This window comes from Candoia aspera, chromosome 8, assembly GCF_035149785.1.
Source record: "Candoia aspera isolate rCanAsp1 chromosome 8, rCanAsp1.hap2, whole genome shotgun sequence".
Classification (NCBI taxonomy): domain Eukaryota; kingdom Metazoa; phylum Chordata; class Lepidosauria; order Squamata; family Boidae; genus Candoia; species Candoia aspera.
This window is the reverse complement of record NC_086160.1, coordinates 13378738-13394810: the sequence shown is the minus strand read 5'-3', so window position 1 is coordinate 13394810 and position 16073 is coordinate 13378738. Positions and strand designations below refer to the sequence as shown.

Here is a 16073-nt window from a genome sequence, read left to right as displayed (position 1 = left end):
TAGAATGAGTACTTTTGTTCCATTGGGAAAAGTGGACTTCTTCAAAGGAAACCCTACTCTTGGTAAACCACTTCCATGTCCTCACCAAAGAAGCCACACAATTCTCTCCATCTGATCTCACACATAAATGATTTGAGAAAAACCCTTGTGAATGTTGCCTGAATGTTACCATGACTTCACGTCAGAAGATTGTGTTTCATTGTGGGGTGCAATGAACTTGCTGCCCAGTTATTGTACATGCAATAATACTTTTAGAAAAATAACCCCACACCTGTTTTCAAACATTCAAATTTAGTGAAAAGCAAGGAAAAATGACACTTGAGAGTTGGCCTACTTGATATTTCGAAGAGGTAACACAATTAGGGATCTAGCATTACTTGGCACATTCCTAGGTCTGCTGCAGGACAATAAACTCACAAATCTTGTTGTCTTCTTAGCTCTACCAAGAACAGAAATACAAATTCTGCACCAATTACAGTGCCCAAGTACAACCCAGTCCATTCCAGCTCTGTTTCTATAGCATTCCAATAATAAATTTAAGTTAACAGTTCTTCCTGTATATAACCAATTACATCATCTCAAATGCTTCTGCGGACCACCATGTTGAAGCCAGATATTGACAATGGGCGCTACAGATTAAACCATCCTCTTTGAAGGCTTCCATAGTACTCTAAAGAGATAATCTTGTATAACCAAATCTTACATTTATTCAGGCACTAAATCTTTTGAGATTTCAAAGAACAGAAACTTCATGAATCTTGGGAGAGCTTTTTTATTTGGGTGCCCCCATAATGGACAACTCACAGTATCCACACAGACCGTGAATCACAAGCTGGGAAGGCGCAGGTTTATAATAAATGCTGCCTACATTATACGAGCCTTAACGGACAATACAAAGAACAGTCTTTTGGAATAGCAAGGAGAAATTTATTTTTGTGATTGACAACAAGTCACAACAGCTTGAAAGGAAACTTGGGAAGGACAAGCCTATGAAGCATTTGAACACATTACAGTTAAGGAGCCTCAATGTCTGACATTTTTCGTCTGCAGCGTCTGAATTTAGTCTTTATGACAGGCGCCACTGAAGCTGTGTCAGGGAGGGGAGGGAGAAAACAGGATCTGCATTACACCTTAAACTCAAGACCAAGAACAGCTGTTTTGCTTTTGGCTTTTTTTTTTTTCCAAAGTTTTTAAACACAAGTATTAAAGCGCTAAAGGCTTGAACTACTTCCGGTGATGGGCCAAAGGACTATTCTAACTGCCAAGCTTCAGGCAGCCTTGCACAGGGCCACAGCAGAAAATCGGACTTCTCCTTGCTCACGTTCAGTGAATTGCCGACAGACCTTGGCTGCTGCCTAAAGAGAAAAAGATACGTTGTAGCTTAGATAACTGCAGCTGGTGTGGGAGTCAGTCCGGCCACTAGGAAGAAGCTGACCATGAACCCTAGTCAGAAAGAGGCCACTTCAGCCAGTGTGCATCTCCACACAAGAACCAACACCCTTGTTATAGTTTTATTCCACTGAAGTTGTGAAATCCAAAGTCTGGTATAGATGTAATGCAGCTAAGCCACGATGTGGTTTGTTTTTGGCTTATCTTGATATGGCCCGTTGAACACACTTGATATAGTCTATTGAACACATCCCTTATGGTTTCATCATGATGCGCATCATGATGAAACCATAAGGGATGTGTTCAATAGACTATATCAAGTGGAAACATCATGTTAAATTTTTTTTTTTAAATGTATTTATTTTACATTTTAGTCCCAGTTTACTTGCACACAGGCCGGACACACCATCATCCTATCTCCCCAAGAAGGGTAATCCATTTTACCAAGTCACAAAACTTTATCTATGGTTTAGTATGTTGTGTGAACTTGGAATGGCTACCTTTTCCAGTTTCAGGCATTAGAATTTGCCTCCTTAATCATGTGAGAAAAGGCAGTCATTCTGGGTTCAGCTACATGTGAACTAAGGACCTTAGTTAAGAGGTTCTACAGGATGGGAAGCATGTCAAGTGACTATGCATAACTCTCATTAGCTGAGATACAGCACCCTAAATGAAGGATCACACAACACTTCTAACTCCTCCCAACTTCAGAAAGGAAAATTAGAAGCACTCTTTTAGGCTTCTTCCTGTAGATACTAGAACCTGTCCACGACAGAAAAGTAATACACAGAATCCAGCATGTTATGTTGTGTGTTGTAGGAACTTTGTGAGAGCCAGTTTGGTCTAGTGGTGAAGGTGCTGGGCTAGAAACCAGGAGTCGGTGAGTTCTAGTCCCACCTTAGGCATGAAAGCCGGCTGGTGACTTTGGTCCAGTCGCCCTCTCTCAGCCCAACTCACCTCACAGGGTTGTTGTTGTGGGGAAAATAGGAGGAGGAAGGAGTATTAGGTATGTTCACCACCTTGAGTTATTTATAAAAAAAAATAATAAAGGCGGGATAAAAATAAAAAATACATAAAAAATAGAATAAAAATAAAGTGAAATGCTGACCACCATAAGCCAAAAGAATCTTACCTTTAGCACAGTGCCATCTGAACTAGCTCCATGCTTTATAGGGAAGGGCATTCTTCCATCTGTAAGGAAAGTTGTAGAATAAGGTCATAACTTCAGCAGCATCTCATGTATGAAAATACTGGTATAAAAGGAGGGTCCACTTCCTTGGAGGGTCACTGTAGACAACTTCCTTACCGTCTACCTGTAGCACCTCCCAGCCTTTAGCTATCCAAACATCCATTAGCAACCGCCTATACTATCTCCAAAAGGGAAAAGTAATCACCCTCTCATTCCAGATGCTGCACATTCCTTTTCACTTCTTCCCATAAGCTGTGAAAAGCACGATGACAAAAACTTCTGTATTTCTTCTGTTGTTTGTAACTTATAAACCATAAACCAACCACATGGAATAAGCTAATACAGCGTCCTAAACTAACATGTGGTTGTTTACAAAAAGGCACGTAGCATCTGCGTGTATTTACTTAACATGGACGTATGAACTCCATCTCTGGACAAGGGTATCTCCTTACTTCTGTAACACACAGGACTTGCTGCTTCGATGGCACAGCGCATGGGCCTCTTTAGAAACTTACAATATTGTTCCTTAAGTAAATGCAGGCGTAGTTGCCTAAAAGGAGTCCTTGTCTCAAATGCTATTGGAGAACTGTTCTCCATTAAAAGCTGTAACTGAGGAAAGAAAATTGGCCTTTTTAAAGCAAACAGACAAAACCTACCCAGTTCATAGAGAGATCCATCCACACTGGCAAACAGAATGAAATGGAAATTCACCTTATCATCTTCAGCCTAAGAAAAGATAGAATCAAGAACCTAGAAATCTAGCAAGAACAGGGAAGGAACATATAAAGGTGGCACATTTATCTGCTAGTTTGTTTGTTTGTTTGTTTGCAGTACCTTTAAAACAAGTCTCCCAACCATTTTCACCCCCCTCCCAACATACCCAAAACAGCTATTATGGTCTTGCCTTTTCTACCCTTATCAACATCAATATCAATACAAATACCAATTCTAATTCAAGGAACAACCATAGGATTTATTACCATCAGAAATTGCTCTAATTCGCTGTTGTCTACTTAGTTTTAAGAGGAAACATACAACAATGATTTTGGGTACACATATTTAAAAGAAAGAAGTGATGGAAGTGCAATCTTCCACCAGACACACGAAGAGAGATTTAAGGCATTAATAAGCTGGCTTCCTCTATTCTACAGTTCAAATCAATTTGCATTGGTAGAGGTAGGAACCATCTCTGGACATCCCAATGTTGACACTTAGGGTAAATTATTCATCTTCTGTTCTTAACTAATGTTTCTCGGGTGACCTTTTCCACATTTCCTGCTGGCCGGGGAATTCTGGGAGTTGAAGTCCGCACATCTTAAAGTTGCCAAGGTTGAGAAACACTGCTCTAGAACAAACTTTGCACAACGCTTTCCAGGAGTCCTCTTCTGAATTTGCACGTTCTACGTTTTTTCCAAAAGGACTTGGTAAGTTTGGCAAAACCAGATGTTACCTACAAGATCTGCAAACAAACCCCCGCTTTTTAAAAAAAAGTGCATTATGGTATCTTCTCACAAATTCTCTCCCAGAAACTCTTACCAAAGCCAACAGTAAGGCTTGTATCATTTAAACCTACGCATTTCCCTCTTTTTGGAGGACAAAACAACAGGTATCTATATCATGGTTCATGTGCTCTCTTCTCCCACAGAACTAACTTCTGAAGAACTGTTGCATACAGTCTACCTTCAATGTTGTCCATCCCATAAAATTCAGCCAAGTAGCTTTTTCAAAAAAAGGTAGGGTGCATCAGATCGTTTGAGGGGCCACTTGGCTCTGAGAGTAAAATGCAAAACAACATGGAGGTTGAGTACATTAACAAGCACTGGTTGATCATGCTCTTCCCACCTTTATTCTAGCCTTCAGTCTGTCTTAAAGACAGTCTTCCTCCACAACCATGTTGTTCAGAGTTGTAGACTAACACATCCACAGGCAGCAGGTTGTAGAAACACAAAGGCATCACTTCCATCTTTATTAAAATTAGAACAGCCCATCTTATACAAGTGGGGAAGGTAGGGGAAGAGAGAAAAAAGAGGGTCAGCAAGCCTGGGGGAGGCCCCCACTGGGCAAATGTGGCACAGCTGTTTCCAAAATAGCTCAATTTCCTGTATTTGGGGGGAGTGGAAGGTACCCTAGAAGTAGAACATTAGACCTAATTTCCTGTGAGCAATCATGATTTCCTATTGGTACCACAATGTAATGGGCAGAAGGAATAACCTTGCGGAAATGAGGAACAGCCACTACCAAGACAACAGTCAGATAAAAAAAAAACGAGTCTGGTGCAGAACTGTAATCCGAGTACGCGTCTCAGACAAGACCCACCCTAGTTCTCAAGAAGATAAAGGCAGGGAGGGGGGAAGCGCATTCAGATTTGCAAGGTTCTATGACTGTAACCATACAACAAAAGCAGTATTAGTCTGCATGGCTTTGGTTTCTAGTCTTGTCTGCTTCTAAGGGCTTACACACCGGTTCTTGGCACGTTATATTGTTCAAAGCCTATAAATTTAAGGAGCATTTACCCGACACTGGCCTTCTTGGGCTACTGCATTGTGGGCTTCTTGAATGGCCTGGGGAGAGATAAAGAAATCAGAAAGGCTTTTTTTCCTTGTATCCTCCAATGCTCAACAGCATTAAGACCATTTCATCTAAATCAGCAATTCTCATTCCATTGAAGCTGTTCATCTACTTCCTCGTCAACAAATGTTAATGCTGAGCATGAATTCTGAATGAAGCCCTTCAAATGGGAAAACGTAACATACTGGTAGTCCTCGGGTTACGTCCATTTGTTCAGTGACTGTTCACAGTTATGATGGAGAATGAATGGTATTTATGACTGGTCCTTGGTGTTCCGGCTGTTGCAGAATCCCCGCGGTCACATGACCGTGATCCAAGCACTTGGCACTTGGCTTGCGATTATGATGTTGCAGCAAGCCATGGTCACGTGATCGCAAATTCCGACATTCCCTGCCTGCTTCCCACAAGAAAGTCAATGGGGAAGCCAGCAGGAAGTTGTAAGTCATGAACATGTGAGATCCTCGCTTAACGACAGCAACTGGGATTGTCAGAATTGCCATCGCTAAGCGACATGGTCACATGATGTCACACTTTACAACTGCATCGCTTAGCAACAGAACTTCTGGTCCCAACTGCTGATGTAACCCAAGGACTACCTGCATTTAAGATTCTATATTAAAGTAATTATAACTCATCATAGACAAACACTGACCTGAAAACATATAAAAGCATATCATTATCCAATTCTATATTAATGATAAAGTGAGAAACTGTTACAAACATTCAGTGTTTCTTACACGTATTTTTACCATTTCTACAGTTGTAATCAAATTCTTTACAAGTTCTAATTTATAAAGTCAGCGTATTCCTACTTATAGTTGAAACAAGACTGGAATTATTAGGAAATGGGATCACATTTCTGAACACAACCTTAGCAACTACTACCGCCTTGAACTCCCTTGCAGAAAAAACTGATCTGAGTCACCTCCCCTTTACCTTGCTGTTTTCAAGACGTTTTGCCCTCTCATCTGGAGAGAGTTCAGCTGTTGCAGTGAGGAACTCTTTTAGTGCGGACCCTTCATCTGGAAAAGATGCAATTGTAAGGGATAGCAGTGTAGAGGGAAACGAAGTAGAAGCAACTGTTTCTACCAGATACATCTGCAAGCTTCACTTACTTTGAGACACATTCACTCCTATTGAGTCAACAGTACAGGCAGTCCTCACTTAATGACCATTTGTTTAGTGATGGTTCAGACTTATGATGGAGCTGAAAAACCAAGTTACAACTGGTGCTCACACTTACAACCGTCACAGCGTCCCTGCGGTCATGTGATCACGATTTGGGCACTTGGCAAACTGAAATAGAAACGTCTTCTATTTCTGATGTTCCACAAACAGGTTCTCTCAGAATATGGCACTTGGTGGAATCGTCCATATTTAACCATAGGATCCAGCTGCTCAAATCTTGCTCTGGTAAGGGCTATCCTATGGTACTGAGTCAGACCTATTGTCATATACTTTTCTGTTGGATGGAATATAATCAATCAATCAATCAGTCAATCAAAATCTAGAATCCAGTATGGAGACTCAGCTAAGTTTTCTAAGCGGCAGAATTAAGACAGACCCCACCCCCAAACTCTTTTTGGAGAGACTTACTACTTTAATACCATAATCCAAAAATCATGATACTGTTACTAACAAAATTTCATTAAACTACATGCTTTGCTATGGGTTACTTTCACTTCAAGCTTCTCATGCCCTAAATATGCGTTAATGTGCAGAAGAAGCAAGCATTCTACATGTGCTGGAATTCCTTAAGAACAGAGTTGACAAACAGAAGAAAATTCAGATATTATGGAAGAAACCCAAAATTATGAATACTGAAAACATATTACACCGGAACAAGAATTCTGAACTGAAGATCCTAAAAAGCCAGTTCAGAGTGATAGCTTGTAAGCTGTCTTAATTAATAGTGGACAGAAATATTTAGATATTAATTGGTTCTACTGTGCCTTAAAAACTCGTATTTGTATGCCGAAGAGCAGCTAATTAAGCCTCTTCTACTTTAATAACCTCTTTAAGTTTAGTAAGGCTGACCAAAGCATTTGGAAATTTGCAAACAATCAAATTCAATTTTCAGTACCAAGTAGGTTTAGAAAAGAGGCTACTACCTTATACCTCCTTAGAATCAAGCTTTCAGGGTTTTTCGGCTGAAAAAATAGGTATTTCAGACACATTGTCATTTCCCTGAAAACTCTGATCATTGAGAGGAATTAGAAGTATCATAAAAAGTGAGCTATAACTGCCCAGGTTGTTCAGATCAGCGTGGGAACAGTCGTCATAGCAAAGCCTCTAGTGCAGTGTTTCTCAACCTTGGGAACTGGCTGGGGAATTCTGGGAATTGAAGTCCACACATCTTAAAGTTGCCAAGTTTGAAAAACACTGCATTAATGCAGTATGTTTTGCTTCATTTCTCTATTTTCAAAGCCCACCTAGCAGCATTCAGCCATTTTCACAAGCAGTTCCAGAGGCAGGGAAAAAGCAGATCAGAAGTGACTGTCTTATGTCGAAATGCCCTACTGTAGACTTTTTCAACTCCAGACAATTTAACAAGGAAAACCCAGTTGGGGGGGTGAGGGGGTGGAGAAACATCCTGTGCATTTGTCAATCACTATGAGTAGGTTCAAATCAAAGCCAAACTAGGATTTCCTATGGTTGTAGCTTACTATGAGATGTGAACAGAGCCACTGTGATTTGCAAATTACTATTTATAATCCAGATTAATCCAGCCAATTGTGGTTCCTTCAATAAATCATGGTTAAACAAATTATGCGCACCTTTTTTTCTCAGCCCACATATTACACTTTGATAATGGAGTTGCCTTAGGCTGATTGTGTTTCCCAAACAGTTTGAGAAGTATTTCAGGATGTGAATCTATGTGTTCATTTGCATAAACTGCCATGGCAGCATTGGAGCTCTAAAGCTGCACAAAATTATTGGCTCTGCTTCTATATACATGGCATAGGGCCAGGTTACCTGATGGACCATCTCACCCACATAATATCAACCAGCCCCACCCCGTCAGGCAGAGAGGGCATGTTGTGGACCCCGTCGATAAGAGAATTCCATCTGGCAAGGTCCAGGAAGCGGGCCTTCTCTGCAGTTGCCCCCGCCCTTTGGAACATCCTGCCCTCAGAGGTGAGGCAGGCGCCTTCACTTCCGACCTTCAGGAGGGGCCTGAAAACCTGGTTTTGCCATCTTGCATGGGGCAGGCAGGTGGGCGACCATCCATGGGGTTGGCTCACACCTTAGAGCCCCTCCCACCTGATCAGAATTTTTAACCTCTTGGATGGTATACTTATTTAAATTGCATTTTATATTTGTAATTGTTTTTATAGATTTTAATTATTATTATAGATTTAATTTTATTGTAAACTGCCCAGAGTCCCACTTTTGGGGGAGATGGGCGGTAGCAAAATTTGAATAATAAATAAAAATAAAAAATATTCAGACTCAACCCATCAGCCAATATTTTGTATTTGACCGGGCTCACGCTGATTGTAGAAAAAGGTATAGATGTCCCAAATTAAGTCTACCCAGTTCAGTTCAAAAGGTTTCAGTCATTACCTTGATTTCCTTTCTGGGACAGCTGAAGCTAGCAACCTAACCTCCAGACAGGTCTTGGCTTACTGTTCTCCTAAAACGGATATACCAATGAGAGCTTCCTTCTTTTTATGCTGGAGATGCTTCCCGTATCTGCTCAAGGTTGTTCCAGGAAGTTAAACCCACACCAACAGGTGATGATCTGGGGTATGTAAACCCTACAAGATTTGTATCCTTTGGAAAACTCTCTCCTAGTACTTACCAAACAGTATTTTATCTTGATTATTTGCTACTGCATGGATAAGGCCAATTGTTCCACAGGAGTTACTGGCTGTCTGCTTCACAAAATAGACTTCGGAGCTCACTTCTTGACCCTTCAGTTCTTCAATCTGCTTTTTTCTGAAGTTTTCATGCTACAATTTAAGTACATTCATTAGACAGCATCCATTGCTTTGTGTTTCATCACAAACTCGATCCTATCAGTGGGTGGTTAGCATGAACGTGCTTCAGCCACTTTTCTGTAGAAAGAACTATCTGTGATCACAGTGTGCATAACGCATGCATCACCCATGTTGACACATATCCCAACCACACGGGATGAAGAAAAATACAGAACAGTTTGAAAAATTAAGGGCCAGGTAGTTCAAAGAACAAGGAAAATTCCTTTGACCACTGGCTGTATAGACATTGTTAAAAAGGTACCAAAATCTTTTTATTTATTATTAATTTTTAAAGATATAACTGGTCTGAAATGCTTTTTTGTTTATTCCTGCACCGTTTTAGCTTTTCCTGTTTTTTTTTTAAGGTACCAAAGTCTTAAAGCCCAGGAAGACCTAATCCAAAACAAAGGGCAACATTAACGCTTAACTGACAACTTCTGCAACATGTCAGCCAGCAACCGTATGCCACGGGGCTGCTACTGAAACTCTAAAGTCAACTGATCACTGGTTTTCAGCAACTGGGTGTCACCCACTTGTTTATATTAGCTTCTGGTTCCATCATTACATTCAATCATTTGAGAAGGCATAAAAGGCTCCAACTACAGTTGTTTAAAGGAAATAACAACCACCTACCCACCACCCACCAAGACTTCTGCAGCATCAGGCAACATACATACATTAAAAACAAAGGCAGACCTCCCACACACCTAGCTTTATAACAAGTACCAGCTACACTCATTTTGAAGACATATTTGCTACTTATTCTCATCGTTCATTGGTGGCATGCGTCATCTACGAGACATCTGAGTCTCTGAGTCAAGTAGCACTTCTGATGACTTCAGGTCCATGTAGTCTTCCTGGCAGCAATGCAGAAGTGATCCCCATGAAGGATTTTTATTCTGTTTTCCCATCTAGCCTACAGCCTGGTATTCCTTGGAGGTAACCCCTCCAAGTACCATCCAACTTAGCTTTCAAGCCTTCTATCTATTCACTGTACCCATTAAAATAGTCCCTCTAACTCCTCCAAAGTCTTTTGCAACCATTTTTATTCTCTTACCAGTAACCACCCCCTAGCTTCAAACATCAGACACTACTGCCTACTACCTCACACGTAAGGACAAAACTCCATAATCACCATATTGTCCCATCTGTGGTTTGGCTCCCTTGATACTGCAGTGGGCTGGTTGCTGTTGAAGGCCTTCAACACCTTCACGGAGAGGGGTGCAAACCACCCTTTGATTTACGCATGCGCCAGCCTTTCATCTGCTGCTGATTTACTTCAATGTTGAAATCCAGCAGCATGCGTGGCAAATTCCAAAGTTGCCAAAATGACAATACGCATGCAATGATGTGTCCTCATTCGCTGTTCGGTACTTGCTGCCTGCTACTTGGTGCAAGTAGGCTGTGGCTTTTGCGATGACTTCACATAACTGTTGTCGGCCCTGCTCCAGCCGCCCTCCTCAAAGCAACACATGTACCTTAACTATACCTCTGTCAGTATTCTGCTTTAATGTTAGGCTCAAAATAGCACCATTCTTAATACATTCCAGGATACACAGGAGTTATTATTTCTTGCTTCTAAGCAAACTTCTCTGGATATTAGCAAGCACCACCTCTCCAGAGTATTTACTGCCAAATGTGCTCTGCAGGTTTAACCTTTCTTTCAGGCAAGATCCTCAATACGGTTTTGCAAATTCATGGGATCCTGATTCCTAGTATTTAAGGCACAATTCCACTTCGGAGAGAGGCCTTTACTTTAGATTAGCAAATTGCTTCCAACGTTATGCAAGTATTATACAGAAAGGGGCGGAAGTGTCTTGTCTTTGTTCAACTTTAATACTCACCTGAGCAGTAAGAGGAAACAGCAAAAGCAGCGCACAAGCTGGATTCGGCACAGCATTCAAGGAGTCTTCCTCAAACCCCAACACATCCACAAATTGCCAGCCAGGGGTAACTCCTAGGCGGCAGAGCACCTGCACAATTAAGGGGCACACATACAATATTGGTATCTCATATTCACCAATCAGGCAAGCCATGGTTTGAACATGCCACAAACAAGCAAATGATATTTTGGCTTAGCTGATCCACAAACCCAGCCAGAGGACCAAGGACACCACCACTTCAGTGCTCTAGGTTCAAAACTGGGATAACTATTACTTCTGGATTTACTCTGATGAACAGGAGGCAAATCTGGACCCAGGGATAGATCAGCAAACATTTCCAATTTAATAATACTAGCAATAAACTTTCTCCCTCTCAATTGTAGCTAATAACGAAGTCTCAGGAGCAAAAATTCCATTCTGGTCTGGATTCAAATGCCCAGGCTGGCAACATTTCCACATTTTACTTTGGGGACTTCTCAGTTCTAGTAAAAGTGAAATGCATCTATTATTACTAGATGTAACACAGCCACCCTTTCCGTGAATGTGAATCCTGCTTATCCTTGCCAAATCACATCAGATTTAATGGAGCTGCACTTAACCTGGAACACTTTTATGGAAGGATGTTCTCATCCTTCAGTGATTACCCTACGGATGTTAGTGCAGCAGAGAGCAGCTGGTCCACAAGACCTCATTCAACGCCAGGGGCAAGAGAAGAGTGACTAGACAAAACAAGTCCCCTTCCAGATGCATTTTGAGCAGTAGGAAGCTGTGTCCCAAAGAAACGTGTCTGCGCTGTCAAGGGCTTTAGCAAGGCCCGGAATAAGGGTGTGTGCCTATAGGCACTGCTGTGGTGGGCTTTCAAGGTATGTGCTGGTCCCTACAACGGAAAGGATTCATGATGATGATGAGTGTCGTGGCCTGCTAAATAAGAGTGCAGGAGCACTACCACTGTAAGGGGATGGGGCTTCCTGGTCCGGCAACGCCCACCCCCTCTCCGCCGGTGGCAGGTGGACCGTCCTCCAAGCAGCCTCTCCCAACCCAGACCACCCCTTCCTTCGCTAAACGGCTCCGGCGTGACACAGCACAAACCGCGGCCCGCAGCGCCACCTGCCGTCCAGCCCTAGAAGAGCCGAATCATCGGCTGGAGACGAGGCTCTCGCAGGAGACCCCCGCCCCGACCCCAAAGGCGCTCCTCTCCCCCACGCCTGTCCCTGCGCCCACCCGCTTCCCACATTGGAGGGCGGCGGGCGGGCACGTCAACGCCGCTCCCCGTCGGCTTCCCAGTTCTCGGAGGAGCCGCAAGGGAGAGAACGAATGCAGGTGAAATGGAAGCGAGGAAACGCCCAGCCCAGAGAAGACGCGTCTCTTCCAGCGACACTCACTTTGTTCAGCATCTGAAACACAGAAACAGAGGCAAGAAAGCGGAGTCAGCCTGCTCAAGGGCGGGGCCCACCTCCATTTTCTTCCTAGAGGTCTCCCCCACCCCTCTCACACGGCTTCAAACGCTGGGAGACCCAACGCATGCAAAGAGTCTAAACAGCCCCTCCCCGCCCGGTTCCCACCCACGTCTAGACACGGAGAAGCTTCTTCCACCCCAGGACCAAAAACGCCACGAGCCCATTCTCCAACGCCCCCCTCCAAGCGGATGCCCAAGCCCGCCCAAGCCCTCCCAACCATTAAAACGAATCAGCCCGCCCACCTTTGCATCAGACTAAACTGCGACTTCCCCGCGCCTTACCTCCGGGTTAATCTCCATGGGCTGCCACGCCATCGTGCCACCTGCAAAGCCGCCGCAAGCAAGATCCGTTCTGGGGCAGAGCAGCCGCCCACCCCTATATATTGCCACCGGACGGACCCACTGCAAAGGCGGAGGGGGGATGGCAGGGCGGGAGTTGCCCACCCAGAACCCCCCGGTTTTTTAGATGGTTTTGCCGTCCCCCTCGCCCTCTGATTAGTTTTCGGTCCCCGAATCCTTCGCCCCGCGTGCTCCGGGAGCCCCGTCGATTGGAGGCGGGGAGGCTGTCACCAGAGCGCGCCCCCGGGGCGTAGTACAACCCTCACGTCGGCTGATCCACCGGGGAGCGGTTCCCAGCAAACCACCCCCGGTGCTTGGCAAGAGCAGGCTGCGCGCAACCGGCATTGTGCGGCTGCCGCCGAAGCTGCCCTGGGGGCCGGTCCTCTGGCAAGGGAGCCCCGGGCGCTTTGCCAAGGCTTCGGGTTTTAATCCCACAAAAGCTGTTTCGAAAGAGAGCCGGCGAAGCGGGGCCCTGATCCCCGCGTGCGCGTCCAGCTGCGTTGCAAAATACCCCGACCGCGCGGGGTTTGGTTGCGTGGGGAAGACCTGGGTGAGGGCTCCGGTGCCTTTAACGCAAGGTTTCTCAACCTTGGCGGCTGGGAGATGTGTGGACTTCAACTCCCAGAATTCCCCAGCCAGCATGCTGGCTGGGGAATTCTGGGAGTTGAAGTCCACACATCTCCCAGTCGCCAAGGTTGAGAAACCCTGCTTTAACAGGCGCAGAATCCAAATGGAGACACTCCTGTGGGTCTGGTAGCTGGCGTGTTTGGAGCGGAGTTTTGCTTTCTCCAGGGAATCTGGTCTTGGCTGCCCTTAGGCCTGCAAACGCTGCCTTAGGGCACACATGCTGGCCACTTTTCTTTTCCAACAACACCTGTCTTCAGAGCTTTTGGCTGAGAAGCCTCGGGATTCTTGATTCGGTTTCTCTGGCCAACTATACAACCAGATGAAAACAACCATAGAGCAAGCCACACAAACAACACACCATTCCAGAACGTGGGGAAACCAGCCAGACCTTCAAGAGCCTCTTTGCATCAAATGCGGATGCATTTCCTTCCCTACGTTTGCTTGGCCCCCGCTGAGTTGGCACAGTGTGGTTGAAAATAAAGCCGCCTTCCAGGAAAAGCTGAACTGGTTACCTCCATGGATACCTCTCTGGAATTTCCTTGGCAACAAAACAAAATCTTTTTATAATTTTTTAGATTTTTTTTTTAGACTTCCCACTTAAGTTTTGGACTTCCCATGCAGTTGCAAATCCATGTCCTGGCTCACCCCGCTTAGCTTTCTAGGTCAATCAGAATAATTTAAGGGCTACCTCCTAGCTGGCATAACATAGTTTTTTAGAATCTACTTGATCATGCTTCTCAACCCATTTGCTTCTTAACCCACTTTTCTGTGTTTGAGCATACTCACTGCCCAATCTCCAGATCGGTCATAGAATCATAAATTTGGAAGGGACCCTGGAGGTCTTCTAGCCCAACTCCCTGCTCAAATCATGAACCCTCACATCATCCTGGACAAATGGCTATCCAATCTTTCCTTGAAAACTTCCAGTGATGGAGCACCCTTGACTTCAGGAAGCAGGCTCACATGGTTCGGAAATTCCTTCTTATTTCAACTTTGGATCTTCCACTGTAAAGCTTCCACCATTTGGAAAATCTTTTCATCTTTGTCTCACCCTTGGCTGCTCTGGAGCAGTGTTTCTCAACCTTGGCAGCTTGAAGATGTGTGGACTTCAACTCCCAGAATTCTCCAGCCAGCAAGCTGGGGAATTCCCATTTCCATCCACCTTTCCATCCACCTGGTCATCCTCTTCTCTTTCCTTCCACCTTTGCCAGCATTAGAGCCTTCTCTAGAGAGCTGGGTCTTCACACAATGTGTTCAGAGTAGGATACTTTCAGCCTAGTCATTGGTGTCTTGAGTGAAAACTCTGGACTGATTTCTTCGATGATTCATTTGTTTGTTTTCTTGGCTGACCACTCCACTGTATTCTCAGGAGTCTCCTCCAACACCAAAGTTCAAAGATGTCAATACTTTCCCTATCCTGCTTTTTCAGAGTCCAACTTGTGCTTCCATAGAGTGTCACTTTGCTTGCACTATAGTAATCTTTGTATGTATAGACACATCATGGCATCTGAACATTTTTTCTAAGGCCTTCATGGCTGCTCTACCAAGTGTTAGTCTACAGTGTTTATTATTCTTCAGCCAGTTGCTTACCCACCAGAGGACCTGCCCTTTTATTCCATGGCTGTTAAGCTTACTAAGATGTCTTTGAAGAGGGACTTTATCAAAGTTTTTTCTTGAAAATCTAAGATTATATCTCCTGGCTTGCCCTTACCCACATGTTTATTAATCCCCTCAAAAACCTCCAGTAGATTAGTTAGACAATGCCTTCCTTCCCTTAGTGTCACCTTGTTGGGTATCCTTGAGCAAGGGCTATGTTTCCAAATGTAAGTTTATCTTTAATAGCAATTTCCAGTATCTTCCCCAGAAGAGATGTTAAACAGAGAGGCATTTACTGGATCTCCCCTTGAGCCAATCCTTCCAGTTCTCAACTTCAAAGGCTGAGTGTATAGACAGGTTGCATATTTTAGTCAGAGGATCCATAATCTCAGTTTTAAGCTTCTTAATAGCCTTTGCAAGGATGCCATCAGGGCCTTATAATTTTTCTGTTTACTTTCCAGAATGCTCCAGGCCTATGCAAATTTTCCCCATGAGTCTCATTCTAGGCTGTTACCTTGAGCCCATGAGATGAAGTCCCACTTCTCTACGGCTCATGATGACCTTCTGTTCACTTCCCAGAATGCTCCAGGCCTATGCAAATTCTCCCAATGAGTCAATCTGAGCATCTACAGGTAGTCCTCATTTAGTGACCTCAATTGGGACTGGCAGCTCAGTTGCTAAGTGACTCAGTCACTAAGTGGAGAATCATATGACTGTGACTGTACTTCTGATTTTACTTCAGCTTTCTTTTTTCCCCACTCCCCCAGCCTTTGGAATGCTTACCCTGGCACTGGGATAACTAGCAAAAAGGGAATTGATGTTTGTATTTACATTCAGAGAAGAAGGGATTACAAGACAGTAAGCAGGCACACAATGGGAAATGCACATTGAAAGCAGTGTGCTGGTGCCAGCAGCCCTGAGCCTTGAGCACTCTTCACAAACAGCCGGGTGTATTCCCCATTGGCACAGTTGTACTATTGTTATGTAAGTAAATCATATCTATGTTTCTTCATTTACACCATTTCACACCTGCAGTCTTACCA

The 16073-nt window shown here is 43.9% G+C and overlaps 1 protein-coding gene across 1 annotated transcript; it reads right to left on the bottom strand.

The window, feature by feature from the left end:
- Positions 1 to 905: 905 nt before the first annotated feature.
- On the bottom strand, positions 906 to 12878 carry UCHL1 (ubiquitin C-terminal hydrolase L1). The gene is made up of 9 exons (XM_063310136.1): positions 12751 to 12878; positions 12395 to 12406; positions 10974 to 11102; positions 8952 to 9102; positions 6083 to 6168; positions 5092 to 5139; positions 3235 to 3304; positions 2522 to 2580; positions 906 to 1355 (listed from the first exon to the last, which is right to left on the bottom strand). The coding sequence occupies exons 1-9, from the start codon at positions 12781 to 12783 to the stop codon at positions 1269 to 1271; spliced, it is 675 nt and encodes a 224-aa protein (XP_063166206.1). The 5' UTR covers positions 12784 to 12878; the 3' UTR covers positions 906 to 1268.
- Positions 12879 to 16073: the final 3195 nt, after the last annotated feature.